The following is a 25,027-nucleotide window of genomic DNA, read 5'->3' as shown; positions in this document are numbered from 1 at the left end:
TTATAGTTTTTTAATTTTAAAACAGTCGTACAGACTGTTCGCGAAGTAGAGTCAGTGAAGTGCATCAGTGAAGTGCATCAGTGAAGTGACCGCATATCGGGAGTGAAATTTTTCTTTGCATTGACTGCGTGCAATGCAGTCTTTGTAGTAGTTGTAGAGTCAGTGTTTGTACGAATAATTAAAGTAACATTTTAATCGCGAAGTAGAGTCAGTGACCGGGCGTAAATTAAATTCAAATCGTATCGCGTATGTAGAGTCAGTGTTGTCGCCGTATAAAAATTTCGGTTTCGCGATAAGAAACTCTTTTATAGTTTCTTATATTCGTTTACCGCGATATTAGAGTCACGGGAGTGCGAGGAAAAGTGCATCGAGGAATTCTCCGATGGATCTGGTGGACGAGGGATGCAGCTGGACCATTTGCTACGAAGTAGGAGTGTTTTGGAGCCACCGCAGAACTTCTAATGCTATCTGTTCATATTGCATACATGCGTCATTTTATTTTAAAATGCCACATATATGTAATATAACATTTAGCAGGTCGTGAGTTAAAATTTAAAGTCCCTCCGGTGCTCAATCATGCCGAGGATGAAAGGTCCCAATCGGCACGAGTTACTGGTTGTAATTATTCCAAAAAATTATTGACGAGCACATGAGTGATTTCAAAAAAGGATTAGTCCTTTTTTGAAATTGCTCATGAAAATTGTATATTTTATTGTATGTTATATTATTAGTTCAGGATAGGTCTTCTTGTCTCATCGGTTAAATTCATTTAATTAACAGTGCAATTAATTAATGCACTTTTCTTTTTTATTACGTGTTTCGTTCGCGTTTAGTAGTGGTGAAATCGAGTATTAATTTACTCGATTTCGTCCAATAAAGCATGTAATAAATGTCTTACATGCATTGCTTCGTACTTAGTTTATTTAATCGCGATTTTATTTTTCGATATAATCAAAAAATGAGCAAGAAGACAAACCCATTCGCGACGGATAGACTCTGGCTGTTATATGGTGGCTCAAAGCCCAGTTCTTTCATTAGAACAGCCATTTAACGAAAGAGTCGTCCGAGATTTTTATTATTTTTTTTAAATTCTTAAAATCTTTTTAAAAGTCATTATAAATGACTTGTAGAGTCATAGCCCGCTTAGATTAATGAAGAAATTTTTATATATAATCAAATCTTAGATTAGGATTTTCAGCAATTAATATACTAATCCCCGTTTCTCCCCCCTATACTTTCTGCGTTCTCATTTATGCGTGTGCCCAGGTGTTACACGTATGGGTGAGAAACGGTTAGTATGGGTTTAGTTTTAAGTTTTTCTCCCCCCCATTTGGCGTCTGTCATTGTGCTAGTGATTGCACGGTGTACATTGCACATGTGTGTGCGGTTAGGAATGTGCATTGTACATCGTTTCGCGATACGTAATACCGCGCTTATTATTTTTTAAAGTTATTGAATAAAAATAACTTGTAGAGTCACGCGTACGATACGAAATTTTTTTTTTTAACAATCGTTTTGCATAGTAGAGTTACCGCATTTATTTGCGGAAACTATGATATACTCGTATATAACTAGTATGCAATATATACTAGTTTATACTTGTATTTTTGCATTAGTCATTTATGCAATAATCACTAGCCTTGACAGACGATTACAGCAATTGGTACGTACTCCCATAAATTTAGAAAACGCGTTTGAACTAGGGTGTCGGAGGTGCCCCGGGGCATGCTCTCTAGTTTAGGCTTTTGCACCCTGGTGGTATGTGTGAGAACCGTGGAGTGTGTGGGTGGGTATGCATGTGTATTTTTTTGAGAGAATGTGAAACTTTAATTATAAGTAGGTAGGACCCCGGAATGGCACGTGGCATACTTGCACTTTTCAGTGCGAGTCCCCACCTCCGGGTTTTATACGGAATTGTCACAAAATTATATCTTTTTTATTCTATCTTGCTTGACTTGTAAATCTTTTTTGTGACAATTCTGTAATATGCATTATGTATCATGATTCAAAGGGATTTGCAACCATTTAAGAAATTCATTTCTATTTCGATTGTATCTCGAACGAGATAGAGTCGAAATCAAATCCGCAAAACCTTTGATGAATTGATACTTAGTTTTAAGTATTATAACTAGCACTTCGCACTATCGCGATTTAGTCTTTGAAATGTTTCATATAATTTAATATAAAGAATAAATTAAATAAAAATATTGCAAAGAAATGCATTGCATTTTTAGTATTATTTTTATTTCAATTCGATTATATTACTCGATAGTAAAAGTGCGAAGTGTTATAGGTCATCGATTAGCATAATTAACTGCTCGGACATTCGATTAAATGTGCTCGTGTAATATGTGCACAGTCGATGAACTTTTAAGTTCGTTGATTGTCCACGAGCTAGGATAGCTAACGGGAAACGCGAATGCATTTTGTAATAATTAATAAATAGAGTCACCCCCTAACGAACATCGGAATTATTTGCATAAGATGTATGATGAAAGAAAATAAATGGAATTATTTCATATATATATTGTAATGTGAAATGTATTTCATTTATATTAGTGTTATAAGCAGTTGAGATAATTGGGTGAAAATGTCTTGAAGTCGTTTCTAAATTGTACGACCATAATTTGGCATATTATAACGGTTTGGTATTAGAATAGAATCGATACTTTACATAGTTAATAATATTCCTTTCGGCGATGAGATATCTCTCGACCAAAAGGTAATAATTATTTTCAATGTAAAAAGCTCAGGATGTTTTACTAATCACATTTTTTTTTCAGGGTTGTGTTAGGGTCGGTTAGGTTTTTTTTATATATAGAATCAGGGACGATTCTAATTCTATATCATTAATCGTTGTAATATGCCAAATTATGCGAATACTTTTTGGAACGATTGACGTTTTTGGTCAAAGATTCTTTTCATGCTCGCACGTAGGGAATGTCCGACAGTAGGCTTGAAGAAAGAAGAGGCTAAAAGCCGAAGAGGCCCCCACTTAATTGTGGCTCAAGAGGGCAACTACAGACTTAATGAGTTATTTTCAAATTCAACAGCATGGTTGAATTTTTTGAAAATAGCTCGTTGGTCATTTGATATTTTTATTGTTTTATTTTTTGTTTTGCTCGTCAATAATTTATAATGGTTATTAAGAATGGTAATAATTAAAATAGTTTTCTTTTTGTTACAGGTGACCATCGTTGGATTTGCCATGCCACCCACCAAATACCAAACATAATTTTTCCTTAAAATAAATCGAGTATTAAGAAAATTTGATTTTATAAATGATATTTCATTTAAAAGATAGAAAATACTTTAAAATCATGATAGAGTACAATACCATTCCCGAATTCCCGCTCCAATATCATATCATTTTCTAATTTCCTATTACACACAATTTCCCCACTTTTCATTCTTCATTTCATTCGTAGAAACTAATTATCTTATAATGTTTTTTAATGTCTCTTTTATTGTTTTAGGTATTAAGATTTATTCAATTATTATATTATATATTTAATTAATTTTCGTTTATATTTTGTTTCAGGATGTGATTAATTCCAATGCATTTGTAAGTATTGGATTTTGATCTAGAAAAGGAATATGCTTTCGATGCATTCATTGGTTCTTCGCAAATCTAAACTAATCTTTCTGTTTTCTGTTTCAGGTTCGTTTCCAGTATTTTTTTCAATGGGTAGCGGGTAGATTCTTTCTTTGCGAAGAAAGATCTACTTCAGGGATGCGACCCTGCCCACGCGAGCCTTGATTCTATCTTACTCCCAAGGATAGAATCATGTCCTTACCTAAAATCCCACCCACTCCAAACGATCCTATTTTTAATATTTTGTTGGTAGGATGAATTATGTGAAACAGGGACCAGAAGGCGACTGAATTATGGTAAACAGCAGTATTTTAATATGTTAATTACTTTAATATTGCATCGCTCTCTCTCGTAAGAAAAATCACTGTTAATGCACTTTCATGTTTTACAGGTACCATGGATCAGTCGAAATTTTTACAGATACCATGGATCATTCATTGCATCTTTGCAAATCTAAAATAATCTTTTCTTTTTCTTTTTCAGGTTCGTTTCCAGGCCCACTTTTCTTCTTCTTCCATACTCGTTTGTTTTTTTATTGTTGCATGTTCAATAGGAGGAGGACCATACGAGGACCACACGAGGACTACACGAAGACCATACGAGGATTCACACGAGGACCAGAGGAAGGCCAAAAAGAGGACCAAAAGGACTTAGTTATAATAAAGTATAATATAAGATAATTAAATGTATAATTTTAATCTATTTATTTTTCTCCTCTTAGCATCGCAGGCATGGAATAATTATTTTTAATGTATTTTTAATGTATTTTATTTGTTCATAGGTTTCATTTTTTTCGATTCTATTTATGTTTCACTCCTCCTTTATCATTTTGATATTTGGTATTCCACTTTTCTCTTCATTTTCGATAATAATTGAAAGGATTTTCCGAATAAAACTCTTATGGTGGGGCCTAAGAGTGGGGCTCATTAAAAAACTTTCTCAGTGTTTTCATTTTCTATGGTTTCTATTTAATTCGGATGGGGACATCTTCAGGATGCACATCCCGGGTCTTCAGAAGCGGTTACCTCCTCGTGGTTAGACCTGGGCAATGGTATTTTACTTTCAGTATAATGTTTAACATATTTTATATGTTAAACATTCCATTGCAAGTAAAATCTAGCCAAAGACCGCTTACCATAAACATTATAATTGTAATTAGTTTCTTTTAACTTCCTAATTAATACCATATTCTTTTATTCCTTTCCTTGTTTTTTTTATATCCATTCAATATACAGAAACTAATTACTTTATAATGTTTTTTAGTAACATTTATACATTTACAGGTAGTCCTTACCTATAATTTCCCCCACCAAATTTCATACCTTCTCTACTTTCTTTCTTTTCCTTGAAATAAAACATTATTCTTACTTTAACTTTTGTATAATAATAATTCTGATCATTTTAAAAATGTAATTGAAATACTAATACCAATTTCTATATCGATCTTTTTAGTATCGTATAACATTAAAAAACAAGTAACATACTATTCTCGAAATATGAAAAGAAAAAAAAAGAGAATAATACTTTTGAATCACATATAGGAAATACTGTTTCGTTGTTCAATGCCATTAAATAATCCCATAAAAGAAACGATGGTCTGTTACGGTCGGAGTCGGAGTTGGTGGCAAAAGGATGGAGAGGAATGGAGAGGGGTGGAGAGGGGAGGAGAAAGAGAGGACTGGGCGAAATTTGTCAGTATTAAATAAATAACCCATAAAGGTTGAACATCAATCCACCGTAGAAAACATTAACGCCCGATATAAGAGGGGCGGCGAGGTACCATACTCTACTGCTGTTATTTTTCATACTACGGCAACGTTTTATATACGAGCAGAGCCTATACCACATCTTACGATCTTTCTCTCGAAAGCAAAGAGAAATGAGAGAAAGAGAGAGAGAAAGAGAGAGAGAGAGAGCGAGAGTCTGAGTGAGAGAGAGAGAGAGAGAGGACTACTTCTTTCTTTCTTTTTTTCTTAGTTCTTTCGTTTTATTTTATTCTTTATCTTCTTTCGTTCGTACCTTCCTCGAAGAAGAAGAAGAAAAGGTTTTTACGATCTCCACGTTATACCGTATCGCAGACGTACGTCGTAGATCAAATTGTGATGTGTCTATTATGACGTAAAATGTTCAAAGATAATCTCAAAAAAATAATAACGAAATGTAATAAATATAAACGTTTGTGTTTTTTTTTTCTTTTTTTTTTTTAATAGATTTATTGTTTTAAAGTATAGAATTTTGTTGTATTTATTCGATAAAATATATCAAATTTATATTTATATATTTTACAATATATTTTACAATATTATTTTTATTGATTCATCATCATCATCATTATCATCACACAGCCATAGTTGTCCACTGCTGAACATAGGCCTCCCGTAATTTTATTGATTTTATTGATTATCAAGAATTTAATATACAAATTCTAAAAAGATTTTTATTACGAATTAATCTTTATAACTAATTATAATTAATTCGTTCATTTCTTAAAAAAAATTAATATCTTACTAAATAATTAAATAAATTAGTAAAAAGAAACTCCCCCAAAAATAAGATTAATCACTTTTTATTTTATCGCGAAAATCTCGTCAGATTACAAAAAGAAAAGCAACAAACCCAAAAAAAAAAAAAAGAAAATAATTCCAGACGAAATATTTGAACGAATAAAGAGTAAAGAATCCCACGGTAAGTTACGTACCGTACGTACGTAAGTAACCGATGTAGGATCCAGAAAATTGTCGAGCAATTCTTGCTTTAAAAGAGAATCTTGAAATATCTTCAAAGAAGATTCCCCGGTGCGGCAATTTATAAGCGTGTCGCTTGGCTCATTAAACTTAGCCAATCAAATCTGAAGCTAATAGCCACCCACACTTTAATCCACATACAACCGCTTACACATATATATGCACTAATACAAACTTAAACAGTGTGTCTCTCACTCTCTCTCTTGCACGGAACGTTTTCGAATAAGATTAAGAGGGGTGGGCTGGGGGGTGCTGGGGAGGGAGGGGGACACGTTATGTCCGTCTGTCCGTTATGTTTCCTCCGTTATGTTCTTCCTTGGTAATCTCAACATCGGAATCGTATCGTGTATGCTCAAACATAAGTCAACCACTGTACTTCTTAAGAGGACTGGCTAGAATTGGCGGTGCCTTTAACTTCTACAATCGACTCCTTGTATCGACGAACTTTCCTCTTCTTATTCTTCATCATCATCATCATCATCATCATCTCCTTCTTCTTCTTCTTCTACTTCTTCCTATCTCATTCTCTCTCTCTATTTCTCTTTCTCTTTCTTTCTTATAGTCATATTTTCTCTCTTTGCATAACCCTCATCCGTCTTTCTAGCAAGATTTCGCTTTTCGTTTCTGCCGCTTTATACACCGCATGCTGTATATATCGGCTCATCGCACGCAGTTATATCTATCTCTTTCTTTTTCCTTAGTCGGTTATGCTTTTGAACATCGTTAAAGCTCACCGACTCAACTCACCAACCGTCTCTCTCTTTCTCTTTCTTTCGTTTTAATTTCTTTTTGTTTTTTCAGCTATCCTTGACCAATTTGGGTGGTCTTCAATGGACTTTATTTTAACGTATTTATTAGTATTAATTTGTTTTTTTTCTTTTTTTAATTATTTGTTTGAGTGTTACATTGAGTTAATATTAATTGTTAAAGATTAATCTATTAGATTGTTCAATTACTTTTTTAGATATTTTTTATTATAGATAATTTAATGATCTACTAATCGAAGTTACATTTGGTGCATTTGGTGCATTTGGATTGAAATATTTGATAATTAATTTAATATCTTTTTCTATTTAACCACCCTTTATATTTGATTAATTTGGCAACGTAATTAAAATAACGATAGTCATATATATCGATCACGTACTCTCTAATCAATTTCAGATCACTTGTTTTGTGTGACACCGGGCAAGGATTTATTAATTCTAACCCAAATTTGTAGAAATCATTCACACGGGGAATTAAGTTTAGAAAATAATTCGTATACGAGTTTATAATCGAACGGTGTAATTGTTATAGTTGTTTGTTTTTTTTCTTAAGTAATCGGAGTTGTTTTAATTAATGTTTGAAAAATATTTGATTGAATTAATCAGAAGTATATGCGTTACGTCTTCTCGCGAATTTGAAGATTCATCGTTAATGTTAGATTCGTTAACGATATTTCCATTACATTTGATCGTTTACGTTAGCAGATTAATTATGATATCCGACGATAAACCCACGTCACCTATTGGACGATCAACCGAATACATTTCGATCGAAGAATCCGAATTTAGCTCGATCGATTACGAGGATGATTCGATTTCCGAAAATTTGCAAGATAATACGGTTCCAAGTTTCGAGGTATTTTTAAAAATAAAACCATCCACGAAAAAAGGTATTTCTATATTTCACGATAACAGTAAATATTACGAAGTACTCGATTCGACAACCTTGATTTCCAAATTTAAACCTAATAATAGCCAGAAAAATTCGAAATTATTGAGAACAATTAGAAATAATAAAACTAATGAAGAATACGAAAATTGTGATAGATTTCTATTCACGAAAATCTTTCAATCGGAGACAACGCAATCGGAATTTTTCGATAAGATTATGAAACAACGTATTAATGATTTTTTAAACGGACACAATTCAACGATCATGAGTTTTGGTACGACGAATTCCGGTAAAACTTATACCCTTCATGGTACACCAGATCAACCTGGTTTAATACCACGAAGTATCGAATATATTTTCTCATTAATAAATTGTACTCTCGTACCTTGGTACAAATTAAATCCCAATAAAACGTTGATAAGCTTGGACGATAAAGAAAGATTAGAGGAATCTGAAAAAAAGGTCAAATTATTGAGATCACCTATAATAAATGTTGACAAATTTACGGAAGCTAGAAAATCGTTAGAAAATTCTGAACAATCAATTAAACGCGATGATGATGACGAATTAAACAGCGAATCTATGTATGCCGTTTGGTTGTCCTTTGCCGAAATTTATAACGAAAACATTTACGATCTTTTAGATTTCGAGGAACCGGTTAAAAATCGACCATTGAAATTGATCGGTGATAAAAATGGTCAAACGTACGTACACGGATTGACGACGATTTACGTTACGACACCTTTCGAGGCGTGTCAAATTCTAGTTGCTGGACAATCTAGAATGAGTTCGTCGTTTACAAATTTAAATCCTAGAAGTTCTAGATCTCATACGATATTCACGATCGGTTTGTTGAAGTATCAAAAAGCTTACGCACCACACGAAACCGAGGCAAGTACTTTGACATTTTGTGACTTGGCTGGTTCGGGACGATCCAAAGGGTTAGGTGAAAATATCGAAAGATTGCAAGAAGCTAAAAATATTAATCAAAGTTTATTGGTATTGGGTAGATGTTTAAAGTGCGTTGAAAAAATGCATTCGATGAAACAAATGAACGAAAACGTTGCTGGGCCCTTTCGCGAATCCAAATTGACGAGAATTTTTCAGAGAACGTTATCCGGACAAGAACGTTCAACATTTATCATTAACATTGATTTTTCATCGGAACTTATTAACGAGATTAAGAGTATTTTAAATATTTCTATTTTAGCAAGAAAAATATCGTTTCATTTAAAAAGATCGGAGAAATTGAAAGATTGCAATGTTCATACTACGAGAACTAATGAAACGAACGAAATACTTCATGATTTTAAATTATCGAATAATAATCTGAATGATACTAAAACGATTCATAGTTCGGAACAAAATTCTACAATTCCTAATGAAAGTTTTAATATTAAATTGAACATCGATGATCGAATTGATAGTATTGAAAGTAGCCATGATTTTATGAATGATAAAAAATGTATAATTGGCGAGCTTACATATAGAGAAGATAATAGCATGATTTATAATAATTTGAAAAGTGAAAGTATTATGGAAAAATCCAATACAAACGATTTAAACGAATTCAATCATTTTCCCGATCAAATCAAATCTGATATTTCTAATTTAAATGTTTCTAATGACGAATGTTTGGATAAATTAAAATATACGTTAGAAGATAAAAAGATAAACGAGATTGGAATATTAGATTTAGATGAAATCAATGAATTGAGGAAAAAATTATCGGAAAAAACGATGAACGTTGAAATGTTGCAACTGCAATTGGAATCGTGCGAGAGAGAATTGAACGAGACGGAAAATGCTTGCAAGGATGCTGAGAATAAAAATCTAACTTTGTTGAAAAAAGTGGAAACTTTAGAAAACGTAATCAAAGTAATGGAATGCGATAGGAAAAAATTGTCCAAACCAAAATCGCCATTTTATTTGGAGGAAGGTTCGTCGTCGCCGTTGGATGATAAAATTAATTGTCAAATTGAAAAAAATCATCTGAGATTGTCGTCGATCATGGAAAATTCATTTTTTTGCGACGATTCGAACGAACCACGGGAATTTGTAGTTCAAGCTCACGTTGATATTAAAAAACCTAATTTCAAAGAGATCGGTAAACAAAGTTTCGTTAGAAAAGATTGTTCCAACGTTTTAGAAATGGATACTAAAAATATTTTAGAAGTTTCCGGTAACGATTTGCGTCAGAGTAACGCCAGTAGTAAAAATGATTCTGGTATAATAATCGACGAATCTTTCGATTATACGAAAAATTGTTACACGTCCATTAATTCCGACAAAAGTATTTGCGAAAAAAAAGAATTCAACGTAATGGAAAAATTCGTCGACGGACAATTGTCGACGGAAATTGAATTCGAGGAAAATGATAACGAATTGAAAGAAAATTTGGAATTAAACGATGACAATGAATATTTTCGAATGAAATGTTATCAATTTTTAACATGTAAGTGTCAATGTTTAGAAGATTTATTGAGATGGATAAAGAAGAAACGTGATTTACAAAAGGAGTATTGCAAAACGGAACATTTGTCTAAATTGGACGAATTAAGAAAAGAATTGTCATTGAAAACGGAAGAAATTGATAAAGCCAATGAACAAATTGCATTAGCCAATCGTGATTTAAACAAATTACACGATTTAACGAAAAGATTGAACGAATTGACGATTATTGCTGGAGATTTTCACAAAAACAATAACGATCTTTACGACGAGTTGAGAAAACGTAAGGACGTGCAATTAAATTTGGAAACGAAATTGAAATATTTAGTAACGTTGATGGAAACGAAAGAAGAAGATATGAAAAATATGAAAGAAAATGTAACGATGATTTTTCAATCAAATACGTGCAATTATGATAAATCTAAGGATTTGGGTCTTCGTATAATCGAAATAAAGGGAAGATTGGATGCTATTAGAAATGAATTGATTCATTCGGAAGAGAAACGTATAGAAATCGATAAAAAATCTACCGAACAAATCGAAGAATTGAAAAATCATTTGACGATGTACAAAAACGATTCGATTTTATTAACGCGAACGGTCGAGGACTTGAATGAAAAAAAGGACGAATTGATAGAAATTAAAAGTCAATTGCATCGTAAAGAAAACGAAATGAATTGGTTCAAAAGTAACAGAGATTCGACGATCAAGAGATACGAATATTTGGTTAAACAATTACAAGATGAGATCGAAAGATTCAAAGAACAATCGTGCCTCGAAACGTCGGAATTAAAAAAAACCAATCATCGTAGCAGCACTGTAGCTCGTACTTCGAACAAATTCAAAGTATCGGAATCGTTGAAAAAATTAACGCGAGTTGGTAAAAATTCAGACGGTAGTTGGAGGAGACCCAGTTATTTGAGAAAAAAATCGACGGATGAAAAATCCTCGGAATCGACGAGTCATTTTTCTGTTACTCGAGTTACGAGTTCGAACGAAACTATCGTAGAATCTGTGTCGGAAAATAATTCGCAATTTAAACGTGACAACGAATCGATTTGTCAATTACCAATGAACGAAGATCAAATGTTATCCAGTCGAGTACGTAGAGATTGAAAATATTTTTCTTTTAACAATTAACCCTTTGACTACTATGGACGCATATATGCGTTTGGTAACAGTTGCATATACGTGTTTGTCAATATTAATGTAAAATAATATGTAATGTTGACTTGCTAATTGATTATTGCATTTAATCTTGCCACAAGAATATTATATGTATAGGAAACAATAATTTTAATTATTAAATATAATTTATTATTAGAATTTCTGAATAATAATATCAATTATTAATGATAAACTATACCTTTCCTAAAACACACTTCAGTTAAATGTATTCAACACTCAAAGGGTTAATAAAAAATTAATTATGTTTATTTTTTTATAACTAATACCAACGTTTCAGACAGAAAGCGACGTAGATTCGTACGAGGCGTACGATTCGCGTGTTGATACCACGACTGAAAGTTCGACGAGAACGAACTATAATGATTCCGAGGATTCCGATGAGAATTCATTCAGGATCAGAAGAAACAGGATGACCGGTTGGATGAGAATAAGAAGAATCGATGCCAGAACTGTGTTACCTGCTTGTTCGGATTTTCATTCGGTGGACAGTGATATATCCGATTCATAATTTTTCATTCGGAAACTTGATAACAATCCGAATGATTTTTCCAATTTTCTTTCTTGTTTTTTCTTTCTTCTTGTAGGAAAAAATAATCGTTCCGTTTCAATGCGTTTTTTGTTCCTTTTTCTTTTAACAAAAGAAACCGTTCAATCGGATTTAGTTTACAAAATAATTACGATTTTTATAATATTCGAATTAAATATGTTAATGTGAAAATGCATTAATAATTGAAAGATTTAAATTAGAAAATATTGAAACAATAATAGTTTCAATAATATGCGCAAACATCTTGCAAATGCTAATCCAATTAATACTAAATCATAAAAATAATGAAAAACCCTAATCATCGTTGGTCACAAACAAATGTTCATTTATTCATCACAGAAGAATCGAATTTATCTATTACTTATCTTTATAGACAAATGTTCAAAGATTTTCTACGATATTTGAAATACAATTATTTATTCCATATAATCCCCTAAATTCATATTAACTAAATTTCACGTATAAGAGAGGGTTGGGTATCGTGAGAGAAAAGAAGGTGATTATCGATCGGTGATATCAGCGTAATATCGGACATTCTCATGGGACAAGATTACCGGTAATGGCAAAACGTGGTTCCTACGTTCGTTACAATAAGCTAGCAATCCTCTCCCCCCGACCCCCAATCCTCCTACCAATCGTGACCCCCCTAATATCCCCCTTTTCTTGCTCTTGGTGATGGTGCTGGTGGTGGAGGTGGTCACCCCAATGGACAGTAGAAAAGCATGCTTAACCGGCGTTGGCTATTGGGGCAAACCCTGCTTGGGATTTTATTGCCAATATGCTATAATTTTCGACATTAGACGCCGCTGACGCTTTTCTGGGTCCTCTCATTATATCTTATACTTTTACGCGTGTATCTGTGAACGTGTGTCTGTTTCCGTCAGGATGTGTGTAAGTGGATTGGTGTGCGTTGTATATTTTCATGTAGAAAATCTTCTTCTCGGGATAGTTTCTACCAGGGTGTTTTTATATATCCGTTTGCGGATACTGATAGATGAAATTATGAGTTTAGGGGTGAGGGCATCGAAATTGGATTGCTTTTATACGTCTGGGTATGTTTCCTTCTTTTCTTCTCTTCAACCCCCAACCTTCTCTACCTCTGGTTTTTGCCTCTTATTCTTTCATCTTTTGATTAGTATTTTTTTTTTTTTAAGGATTTTTATTTGATTTATTATACTCTTATTGTTATTTCTTATTGTCATATGATTCTTTAATTAGTATATTGTTTTGTTTTTTCTTAATATTTCATTTGATTCGTTTGAATAACGTTTCAAGAATTCTTATCTTTTTCATTTGGAATTTGTTCAACAAGATACCTTGATTAAATGGTTAATCTTGTTTCAAGATAAAACTGGTTATAGAAATTTCGTACATTTTTTAGAATATGTAGGTAGAGAAACGCAGGTATTTCCGTTTCTACCAAGACTTTTTCGACGTCCAGGTGATTTTTTTCGGCTAAATGTACCGCGAACTTCACTCCTTTCAATTGGCAATAAGATTTGATCGTTGTGGAAAATATCATCCAATTTTCTTACTTTCTAGTTAAGAACGAGAGAGAAAAAAAAGTTAAGTGTAATGCATATAGATTGCTATACCATTTTCAAAACCATTCTACTTTGATAACCTTCGTTAAACTTATTTCAACTATTTTACAAAGAAGAAGAAATATTTAGAAATTAGAAAAATTTGTTCAACGAATAATAATAAAAAAAAAACAAACGTGCAAGTCTTCGAATTAATAAATAATATTATGAATTATTCTTTTGCAACTAATTAAAACGAACGTAAGTTCAAACAAATACGTAAAGTACTATAATAATATTCTCTCCTGTTTGATTTCCAGTGCACTTATGATAACCCAACAGAAGGTTGTTGAACTTGTAATAAGAAAATGTTCATAAAATGTTAGAAGATTGGATATAATAAAGTAGAAAATGTATGAGCAAGGTTCGAAGATCATGGAAACGGGGGGATGGTTTAAGTATAATAATCGAGAAAGGTAAGGGGGTAGAAAGTCATTTAGAGTTACAAGTTTCCTCGAGACATTAGTTTATAATTCGGCAATCCCGGATCAGTATTTGTCACGATTAGCCGAACCCCCTTGTCGCTTCTTCCTCCCAATGCACACCGTCTGGAATATCCGGTTTCCACTTTCAAATTTCATCCCTTTCTCTAGACCCCCCCAACTCCCACCCTCCCCCACTCCTTCCTCCTTCTTCCTCTCCCCACGTTTCCTCAATCCGTTCCTTCAGTTTCGCGAAATTCTCGCGTTCATAAGTTTTCATTAATTTAACTGATCTTAGTTTTAAGTATCGTCATAGTTATCAACTGTTTCGTTACGACAATGTTCAAACAGATTGACATATGTTTAATAAAACTGACAAAGTAAAGAGAATTTAGAACAAGAAACGAGTATGGGGTGGGTTTCTACGTGTACGTGTACGGGTGTCTGTCTGTGTAGGGAAGATTGTGTATTGGTTAGAACATTCACGGTTTTAGGTAAGAACTCGTTCCAGTTCAAAGGTCGACTTACCATGAATTATATTTCTCGTATCATTTACTTTTAGAGTTAGAACCACCACTGGTTTCTAACTTTCCAACTAACGAAAGTTCGTCTTTTACGAAATCGGAATCAAGTAGTCTGTTACTGTAAAATTGATATTCATTCATTTAATTAATCTGGTTTTAGATCATTCGATAAAGTTCTTTAGAAATATATTATTTATTAATGTTTTTTAATATTGTTGTTTTAATTTCAACAGTACTGAGCAATCTATTGATTACATTTTGTAATATTTAATACTATAAATTAAGGAATATGATTAAATTAGTCAAATAATTTGTATGAAATAATTGTTATAATATTAAGTACAGAAAAATGAAAATAAATTAAATATAAGACTAATTGAAAATTTTGTAAAATGTCGTAAGAATTGAAGAGAACGATAAGAAATATAATTCACAGTGTCGAAATACAAAGAACAGACAAAGGTAGAGAAACGTAAAGCAGAGCACGAGAGTGGGGGAAACAGTAGTAATGGTGGGGGAAGCAGGAGCAGTGGTGGGGGAATCCGGAGCAGTGGTGGGGAGAAAGAGAGTAGGTTGGGAAGTGGGATTGGTGAAGGGTATAGGAGGATGGAAGGAGAATCGTAGGATGCGAAGCGAGCGGTGAACAATAAGCAATAATAGGTAATGCAATTCAAACGTTGAGGCTGGCAATACTCCGAACTCGACGGGGTGGTTACAATGCCGGGAAATGCCTGCCTTGCATTTCCCGCGAAACGGGAGCGGAGAACGGAGACAATCGTACAATACGGGACGTTCAGGTAGTCTATTGCATATTTGCCTTTACGCAATTCTACTGGCGGCGCGAGCGCACTCGGGCGCGCACGATATTACGCAATTCCGATTTATCCAGTGCCACGTGGAAAGGTAATCGTGGATAGCTACCTACGCGGGACGTATTTAATCCCAACGATTCGTTCTATTACTATATACATTCAACCAGAAATTCATACTATCGTATTCCCTCAAACCCTCTAAGTTTCTCCTTTTATCTATACAAAACCAATGTTGTTTAGTTTCGATTATTATTCTATTATTATTTTTCCGAGACTTAACTTTTTATCTTATCTATTTAATAATACTTTTAGTTCATTTGTTTTACGTTTAAAAAATACTGATTGCTGATGAAGGAATGAAAAATGTTTGAACGTTTGGTTATCTTTACATTTAATTATTATTTAAATTATTTTAGTTTTATTTGTAATATACAGTTAAGAACAGTCAATGTATCATTAACTTCAATATAGTAAATAGCTGTAGATAAAAAATCTCGGTAGAAAATCTGATATCGACTAAACGGGTTTACACACACCAACCCTACAAAAGATAAGATTTAACGAAACACATGAGTAACAATCCACATAGAAATCCTGTTCAACACCAAGAAACATCCGGAGTCTACGCTTAAACAGTAGAACAACAAGTATATTTTGGATGTTTCGGTAGGACATAGGGGAAAGGAAATTTTGGTAGAGAAAGGATGAAGATGTTTAGGAGGAGGGAAAGAGGGGATCTTGTCTTGGTGTGTAGTAGGCGGAATCGAGAAGATGAAATCGTTTGTTCTAATATCACGGGAGCTCCCTGCGCTTGGCCCTGAAGCCCCGAAGATGGAACTTTGCTGGCTGGAAATTGTCCGGGTGACGTTGCAAATGGGTCAGACGATTCTAACCTGGTCTGCTTGTTGTATCTACGCTATCCTGGAACACCACACGTGTTTTCGACATTGGCAGACGTTCCCTGTTGCTCGTAGTAGTAGTAGTAATAGTAGTAGTAGAGATGGGGACGGGGGGGAGTTGCTTCTAGGCTGACTCTTCTCTTTCAGAGGTCTCCAGGGAGTCATTCTTAAGGTTCCGTTCGATGTTCTCTAAAAAGAAAGACCCTTTAACAGAATCGATCCAACTTGTACGAAGAGTAATTTTCTAATACAAGTTTCAATTGTTTAAAAATAAATATAATAGTTAATAATATTAGATATACCTAGAGATTATTCTAGATCAATATTCTGGAACTGTATACCCAAATCTGACACCAGACATCACCAAATGCAGACTATTGATTAAGATGTTTCCTGTATTTAAACAAATTTGTTATTATACCTCATAATGTAGGAGCTTTTTTTATTGGGTGATAGTTACCTGTAGTAAAATCCTAAAGAATTGAAGAAAAATCTTTAGGAAGATAAAAAAATGGATTAGAAGGATGAGTTAATGAGAGACATTCTCCCCAAGTATTCCAATGCCAGAGGCTACTTATTTCGCATATCAGGACTGGAGAATTTCCGGTGGTGGTACATAACATTCCTATAGAGAATGGTGTGGGGTTTCGTGGTAGGAGTGGGGATTGTATAGGATGCGAGTAGCCCAGCCAACACCTCAAGGCAAAACGGGCGCATATAAAAACGTGAAATATCAGGGGCATTTTCTTATCGCCGAGAGTCCGTTGGCATATGTAAAAAGGAATAAAATCTAAGCGGTAAGTTGCGCTTGGGGGATCCCCAGGTGGTGGTGGCGGTGATGATGGTGGTGGTTGGTTCCGCAGTTACTCGCCTTCGGGCCACTACGGTTGAATCAGATTCGTACGTTCCTGGCATATAAGAGGTCCGCGAGAACAAATAAATCCTTGCTACGAGAATATCATCTGTTCCCTTTTCTCTATTATCGTCCTATTTATTCCACCACTTCGTCTTTTCCTGATTTCTGGTAAGATTAAGTTGGTATTTTGGAAAACATTCGGACCAGTCGAAATTGATCAATTGTTCATTCTAATTCAAACTAAATTTATTCGTAAATTATAACACTTTTTGGGTATAATAAATAAACCATGATTAACAGGAATATTAGCTGAACTTTTCTGCTTCGAATACTTTCATATAATATTTTAAAAATTGATCCTTAAAAAAGGACCAAATATATATTATATATACGAATTAAAAAAACATATTTCCAAATATAGTTTAGGATCGTTGCCGACGCGTGCCCTGAACATATATTCGATCCTGTGTAACAAGACCGCACACGGTCGAAGCTTTTGAGTGGCTATTGAGATGATGCTCGGTTCTCGAGGTCTTCTGACATAAGAGCAGTACCAACCAAATATCGGAGGCAATGAGGCGGGCTACTTTTAACAAGACGATCTCCCGTCATGAAACTCACTCTCCACTTCACCGATCCCATCCTATCCCCTCCTCCTACTCCTCCTCCTCCTCCTCCACCACTTCTTCTTCCTTCTACTCTTTACTTCTTTCATTCGTTTCATATTCGATATAGGAAACGTAAAAGCCGATGTGGATACGCTCGACTCGTTGTTGTTATGAGAATCCCATAAAAATTACGAGAACCAGTGACAAAGCTCACAAGCATTGATCGTGATCCCCGTTAACGAGACCCCCTTTCTCCCCCTCCCCCAAAGAATCTCAGGAAGATAGAAAGGAAAACCTAAAAGAAGCACAACCTGTATATTTTTTTTCTTTTTAATTCTTTAGATCGTCTTTTACCAGCTTTATGAAAGAGAGAGGGAGATAGAAAAACAAGGAAGATGTTCCTGTCTCTCTCGCTAAGATGATTCACGGTAGACTCGTTTCTTTAAGGAATCGGAATGCTGGTTGGTGCCATTTGAAAACGATTTTTCTTTTCAACCGAGCACACCTCTCGTTCGCTCTCGCGATTCCTTTTAATTTACGCGGTTCGCATCGGCGGTGTTCTACCGGTTGATTGTCCCTCGAATATAACCCACAGCAGATAATACAAACGTTTGCTGCACCCCTTCTTTTTTTTTTTTTTATTTTATATGTTTATTCTTCCCTCGACGATCAATGATGACGTTCCTCTTCTTCTTATTCTTCTTCTTCTTCTGCCGCGAATAATCGTTCCTGTGAACAACAAAATGAGTCAGAGTGTGGTTGGAGTCGTTTGAAATTATTATCCACCTCATATATAAATGTGTATGTGCGTGTTGAGTAAATTTGGGTCAGAGTTAGCGGAATTGATATCAGTAGGAAGCTTTTGTCAGTCTCGTCCACTTCCTTTAAGCTTATTTTAGAAATGTTTCAGGTAGCTCAGGGTTATCCTTTTTCAGGCTAGCTGGCAACACTGGCCAGCTCACGATTGCGTTGATGTAAAATTTGTGAAACAAAGCGACGATTTGTTGAAATTTATCGGACCAACCAACCAGCCAGCCAGCCAGTCAGCCACTCGCGCAATTAGGCAAATAAGCAGTCTAACTGAGAATAGGAGTGGTAAAAGTGTTAGATAGAAAGAGAGATAAAATGAAAGTGTTGTTGGATGGAAGGGTTGTAACGACAAACAATCTCTCTCTCTCTCTTTTTCCCTCTTTCTCTTTAGGTATTATCTCTGTTTCTCTTAAACTCCATCTTTCAGTTGGTGATCAACCCCTCCTAGTTCGTCTCTCTCTCTTTCTACGTTTCTCGTTCGCGAAAGTAACAACATTTCATTTCATTTGTTCATCCCTCGGAGTTCCCGTGTTCCTCGGCTCCCATCTCTCTTGTCTTTTTCCAACACAACCATCTCAGTTACTCCTATGTCGAATCCTCGATCCCTACTCTCTAGTCGCTTCAATTCGAAACACCCTCTAATTTGCTCCTACCTACGTATAACTCTTCCTCTCTCTCATTCTCTCTTTTGTTAATCTATCTTTCTTTATCATCCCATTGTCTAGTCTCTATTTTCTAGCTTTTCTAAACGAGTTTGACCGATCCTACTCTTTGACTTCTCTAATAAAAACTTTGTCATTTCGTTAAAAGTATTATATTAGTTCGATTTAACTGAAACATCTGAAGTATTATTAATTAAATCGAAATTGTTTTAAATTAAGGAATAGTTTATCTACAGATATTTTAGATATACAAATTAAAATAATCAATTATTTAATCGATCATAATATTACCTGAACAATATTACAAACAATTTCATATCCAAACATATTATTGCTCATCATTTTATGTACTATAAAATCTTGATAAATGATTTAAAAAAAAAAAACAGAATTAAACGAGAGTCCAATAAAAGTCCACCCTCTTAACCTAATCATTGACTTGTATTATCCGAATGCACGTACACACACGCGCACAAAACATACATCCATCAAATATATTTTTCTTTGTGATCAGTAATCTTGGTCGACATCACGACAAAGTCATGCTGAACAAAGTTCGCGAATAGGGTGATCGACGAGCGGCAACGATAAAAGGGCAGACATCGATAATTAGTGTTGCTTGTTTTTTTTTCTTTTCTTTTCTTTTCTTTCCTACCAACGCCTACACGTTCTTTTTATTTCATTTCTTTCATTTTCTTCTCCCTTTTTATGTGTAATTTTGTTGTCTTTTTCTATATCCATACTTGGCGAGCAACGACCCCGTAGAAAGAGATCAGACACGACACGATACGATACGATACGATACGATACGATACGATACGACACGAAACGAAACTAAACTGCACACAATGCGGCATGTGAGCGCGGTGTAGAGAGACGAAGATTTCAATTCTTGGAATGAAAATTGTCGATCAATTTAGCAATTGACCTAAAATTCCACCATAATAAAGCACAATCTACGGCCCACATGAAAACCGTCGGCTACGGGTTCGGTGTGTGTTTTTAGTTTACCGTGCCGCATTATATTGCTGCTCCCAACGCCAACGGCGGAATTACTCACGCCCTGATCGGATTTTATAACGGGTGACACTTATCGAACAATCCCATTACGATTTTCCAACGTCATTCAATAGTACAATCTAATGGGAATATTTGTATTTCTTCAAAACTTCAATTGTTTGCATTAATTAACCCAGTAACTGATCAATGGGATTTAGTTTTTTTCTAATCTGAAAGGAATACCTACTTGTTTTGTCATTTATCTGATTTTTATTATTTCCATAAGTATTCCGTGTTAATTCATTTTGTTTTTTTTCGGTTTTAATCCTAATTAATTAACTTACATCAGAGAAGGAACCTAGAAATCATCGTAAAGTTTCCAGTAGAAGACACAACTCAATGTTAGAAGGGAACGACTGGACGTGGATTTAACTAAGAATGTAACTAGGAATGTAACTAACGCGTGGCTTCCCCCGAGCTCATAATTCAATTACCATCCACGGTGGCGTACAATTAAAATGCAATCAGTCTTTTCTACGGCGAATAAAGAACCCAGTAAGTATACTTCCTCTTCGTCCGCGTTACGTTTACTCAAGGTACATGTTATTTTAAGGTTAAATATTCATTTTTCAACAGTTACATTAACATGGTCATAGGTTTCTCGTAATATCGACAAGTTTTATAAAACTTACCGTTAGAATTTTATAACCGAATTTACGTTAGAACAATAAAACATAACCTAGACTTTAAAACCTAACCTAAAACTAATTTTAAGTAATCCAAATTTAATTAATTCCTAATTACAAACACTTAGAATAATCTTCAACCGAAATATTTAGCATTTTTCCATTACCTTTCTCAACATTTAATCAATCTTTTCCAACTTTCCTGATAACTAATCCCAAAGTTAGTGAATTTTCAGATATTCGAAATATTTCGTGGAAAAATAAATTTCTAAGGAAGCGGCTAAATATTTGCGGACTAAATCCATCGAAGTGTCTTTCACTTGAATGACTTCTTCGACCGACCTACTACTATCAACTCGGCACAGAACGGAACGGAACGGAACGGCACGTCCGTCTCGCTCTTGCAAACCACTCGCATCAATTTAAGTTTTTCTTAAGCGGTCGCGCGCGCGCGCGCGCGAGCACAGTCTCCCAAGCCACGAAAAAAGGCGCGCATGATCTTACGATTGTGTGAGCACAAAGTGCCGACCAAAGAGACTGTGTGTATTGCTCTTTCCGTCTCACTCCACTGTTGGAAACGTTTTCTCTGTCTCCTCTTAGCGTTTCTCTTTCTATCTTTCTTTGGGTCCGTACCACTCATGTTCTTCTTCGATTCCTTCCTTCCTTCCTTCTTTCTTTCTTCCTCTTAACTTTTTCTTCTTTAGACTCTGTTCTTTTTCTTTCTTCTTCAGTTCACCCGTCCTACTCTCACTCATCGTGAAACGTTTGATGTTTCGCGTTCGCTTTGGTCACTCACGAACGTAAGAAGCACATTATAGACCGTAAACGTTCAGACCAGATGCTGAACTCATCGGGTATCCTTGCGGAATGGTCTGTTGACTTTTAGAATGGATTAAGAAATTCTTTATATCTTTATTTCTACTGTTTTTAACGAAAACGGTCTAAGCAATTTTTTTTCTTTCATTAATTTGAATTCGCATGTGTATGTTACTTTTTCAAATGCATCAGATTTTTCTCTGGATCATCCTGTTCACTATAGTATAAGTATGCAAGAACATTATTATATTATTCGAACACGAGAATCGTATGATATTAATAAGGTAATTTAAATAAAAACGATATGAATAAACTTTCACTCCCCCCCCCCCTCTGATTAAATATAATTTAATGGGAACACTATCAACGCAGTAGGGTTTGCTCGTAAGAGTGCATCAATGCGCAAATAATGACACACGAAGGAGGGAAATAAAGCCGTCGTCTTTTGCTCGGCTTCCTTTCGTCCAAGTGCGACGGACAGCAGAAGCCGCGAGAAGTGAAAAGAAAGAGAGAGAGGGAGAACTTAATTACCCTCTTTCTCTGTCCCTCTTTTACAACCCTTTTCACGCACGCGATCTTACTCATCGGTCCGGAAACAACGTACAGATACTGGGTGATGTCAAAACACTGCTGCTACAATAACTTGTCTGCGATATCCACGTTCGAAACAAACGAAATGTAATAATTTATTTGAATAGAATTGAAAATGAAAGATTATTGCAATTATTATTATCATAAATTCTAATTTCGAACTTAAGTTAATGATATCTTAGTTTTTTCATTTATCTAAAACTAGCACCTAATATTCGTATTAATTAATGAATAAAAATAATGATACTAGGAAAAAATTGAAATCGTAATTAATGATCTATATAAAAATAATATTCGTAGAATACTCTCTCATACGTTTCTTCATACTTTTCTTAACCCTTTTCTTTTCTCAACTTTTATTATATTTCTTTTCCTACATAGGACGACGGTAGTCTCGCACATGTTCCTCCCAAGTGCACCGTTTCGCGGACACAGCAATTCGTTTGCTATCCTTGGCGTCATTTGACGATAAGAAGTTCGAAAAAAAAGGCCAAATTGCGTGGTGGCAAGGAGGAACGATAAATCACGAGAGGGCCGGGTCTTGGGGCCCCCTTTCTGTTAGCGGAGTTCCGTGAAAATCTATTATTCCTCGTACGACAGTCTTAATGAGGCAAAAAGTAGTAGAACAGTCAGGGAGTCATCGGCGCAGCTGCATCTCTTCCTTCATCCTACTCTTTCTTTGATACCAAGTCCAGTATTTCTACTTTATTGAATTAGACGCCATTGTGGAGAGAGTGTAACATCCGCACATACACAAAGATATATATCACAAGTATCATCCTAGATACACGTTAGACTTTTTTTTGTTGCTTTTGTTCTCTTTTTTCTCCATACAAAAAGGAAGACACAACAGAAGTCCTCTTTGAGATGAACAACTAAAAGATTTTTCATTAATTAACCAGGCCGTATCCTTTTTTCTCTTTCTTCTTATTCCTAAAATAGAAAATTACGTTATATACTTTGACAATCCTTCCGTTGTTAATTCCACATACATAAGTTATTGTCATATAATATGTTTTACTTGCAACTTTTCTGAACGTACAAAAGTAAACGCGGTAAAAGAGAAAGAATTTCGTTTTACCGCGATTGTAGTAGGGTCACCCAAACGAAGGGTGATGATAGGCTGAAGGGGAAGGGGTTGTGTTGCGTGGCGCTAACGGCAAAGCTCGACTACGCGAGTGCTAGCAGATTTGTTTGGTGTCACTTGCCAGCCGGTCGTGCGAGTCGAGTACTCGGCCCGTCTCGTATTCGTTGCTCGTTTCACGCACACCCAGTTGCGTTTCTGTGTACGAGAGAGAAAGAGAAAGAGAGAGAGAGAGAAAATCGCGTCACAACTTGGAAGAGAGGGTGGTTCGGGGGAGTGTTTGAAGGATGGGAGAGGGCAACAGGGATGGGGGATGAATTTCATGTAAAAGAGAGAGACCAGATCAACGACGAATCCGCGGAATCGGGCTACGCACGAAAGCAGGGGTTTAACGATGCTCTTCTCTCTCTCTAACCCTAGTCCTCTAACCCTTTTCCAACCCACTCACCCTCTTCGGAAATATAATACAACCAACGTGATACTGACGGACTCGCTTGGACTTGTTTACACGCTGTCGTGTATTCCGGTCGCGGTGCTTCTGCCTGCTATCGACAGTTTCACGCTGGCACGCATTCTCGAAATGAGTTATTTCGTTGGCGTTGGTTGACGCCAAGCTAGGAAAGATTGGCCGGTTTGCGTTTAATTTAACCAACCCAAAACTAGCCATCAACAAACTAACTGTAACTTCTATCTACAGATTGCTCGTTTTTAAATTATATTTTTTGGATCGTATTCTTTTGACAATTAGACATGAATGCTGAACATTTAGGACTCGTCAAGATTGCGTTAGGTTTACGTTTAAATAAATGTGCTAGCCGATCTCGATAATTTGTCAATAATTTGTTTTTATTCCCTTCGAGATTAGTAGAAAATCTAAAATACGATAACCCTGTTGGACATCAAAAGATTCTGAAGATTTTTGGTTGCATTTCCGTGCTAAACATGAGATAATCGTCAAGGGTGGTATTCGAGGGGAATGACTGTAACTAGCGTTATGATATTTTTTAAAATTCAACGTTGAAAACGTTGATTTCCCATGACACCCCTTTTAACCCTTCTTTTTCTATCCTAATCCTCTTTTTCGACAATCCCGACAATTAATTCCTACGAATTCTTTCCTTCCTTCCTTCCTTCCTTCCTTTCTTTTCATCCTTTTCCTCATCCTACGCGTATCCTCGTCCACTTGGCAATAATAATACGAATCGTACGTTGAACGAAATGATAATAAAAGGAAAAAAAAGATAAAACAGGCTAACCTACCTTTTCATTCCAATTTTTATTTCACGACGTCTACGCAATACAACGGGGGTTGGTACATCCACGTACACCAACGCGATTCAGCTATGGGAAGACGATGAAGACTATAGAGAAATTCAAAATTCATACGTAACCCGTTTAAACGAACCACTTTTCGCAAGTTTCGGAACACACACAAGCACACAAATATATATATATATATAGCAGACACGCATAGACGCAATGGTATTTCGG

At 35.1% G+C, this 25,027-nt stretch overlaps 1 protein-coding gene and 2 long non-coding RNA genes across 4 annotated transcripts; 1 reads left to right on the top strand and 2 right to left on the bottom strand.

Annotated features, from left to right (window-relative positions):
- Positions 1–7,756: 7,756 nt before the first annotated feature.
- On the top strand, positions 7,757–12,195 carry LOC122514848 (kinesin-like protein KIF20B). 2 transcript variants are annotated; one of them, XM_043631920.1, is made up of 2 exons: positions 7,757–11,550; positions 11,915–12,195. In XM_043631920.1, the coding sequence occupies exons 1-2, from the start codon at positions 7,759–7,761 to the stop codon at positions 12,143–12,145; spliced, it is 4,023 nt and encodes a 1,340-aa protein (XP_043487855.1). In that variant the 5' UTR covers positions 7,757–7,758; the 3' UTR covers positions 12,146–12,195. The 2 variants fall into 2 exon arrangements, with proteins under 2 accessions (XP_043487855.1, XP_043487856.1); XM_043631921.1 differs by having other exon boundaries at positions 11,919–12,009.
- Positions 12,196–15,907: 3,712 nt separating this feature from the next.
- On the bottom strand, positions 15,908–17,909 carry LOC122514773. Its single transcript, XR_006303115.1, has 2 exons — positions 16,727–17,909; positions 15,908–16,613 (listed from the first exon to the last, which is right to left on the bottom strand). It is a non-coding gene; the product is annotated as an uncharacterized LOC122514773 (long non-coding RNA).
- Positions 17,910–18,534: 625 nt separating this feature from the next.
- LOC122514771 lies at positions 18,535–25,027 on the bottom strand. Its single transcript, XR_006303113.1, has 2 exons — positions 24,797–25,027; positions 18,535–18,617 (listed from the first exon to the last, which is right to left on the bottom strand). It is a non-coding gene; the product is annotated as an uncharacterized LOC122514771 (long non-coding RNA).

The sequence above is a fragment of the Polistes fuscatus genome, unplaced genomic scaffold, assembly GCF_010416935.1.
Source record: "Polistes fuscatus isolate 324 unplaced genomic scaffold, CU_Pfus_HIC Scaffold16, whole genome shotgun sequence".
In the NCBI taxonomy this organism is placed as follows: domain Eukaryota; kingdom Metazoa; phylum Arthropoda; class Insecta; order Hymenoptera; family Vespidae; genus Polistes; species Polistes fuscatus.
Note: the sequence above shows the minus strand (reverse complement) of the source record. Positions and strands in the feature narration are given on the sequence as shown.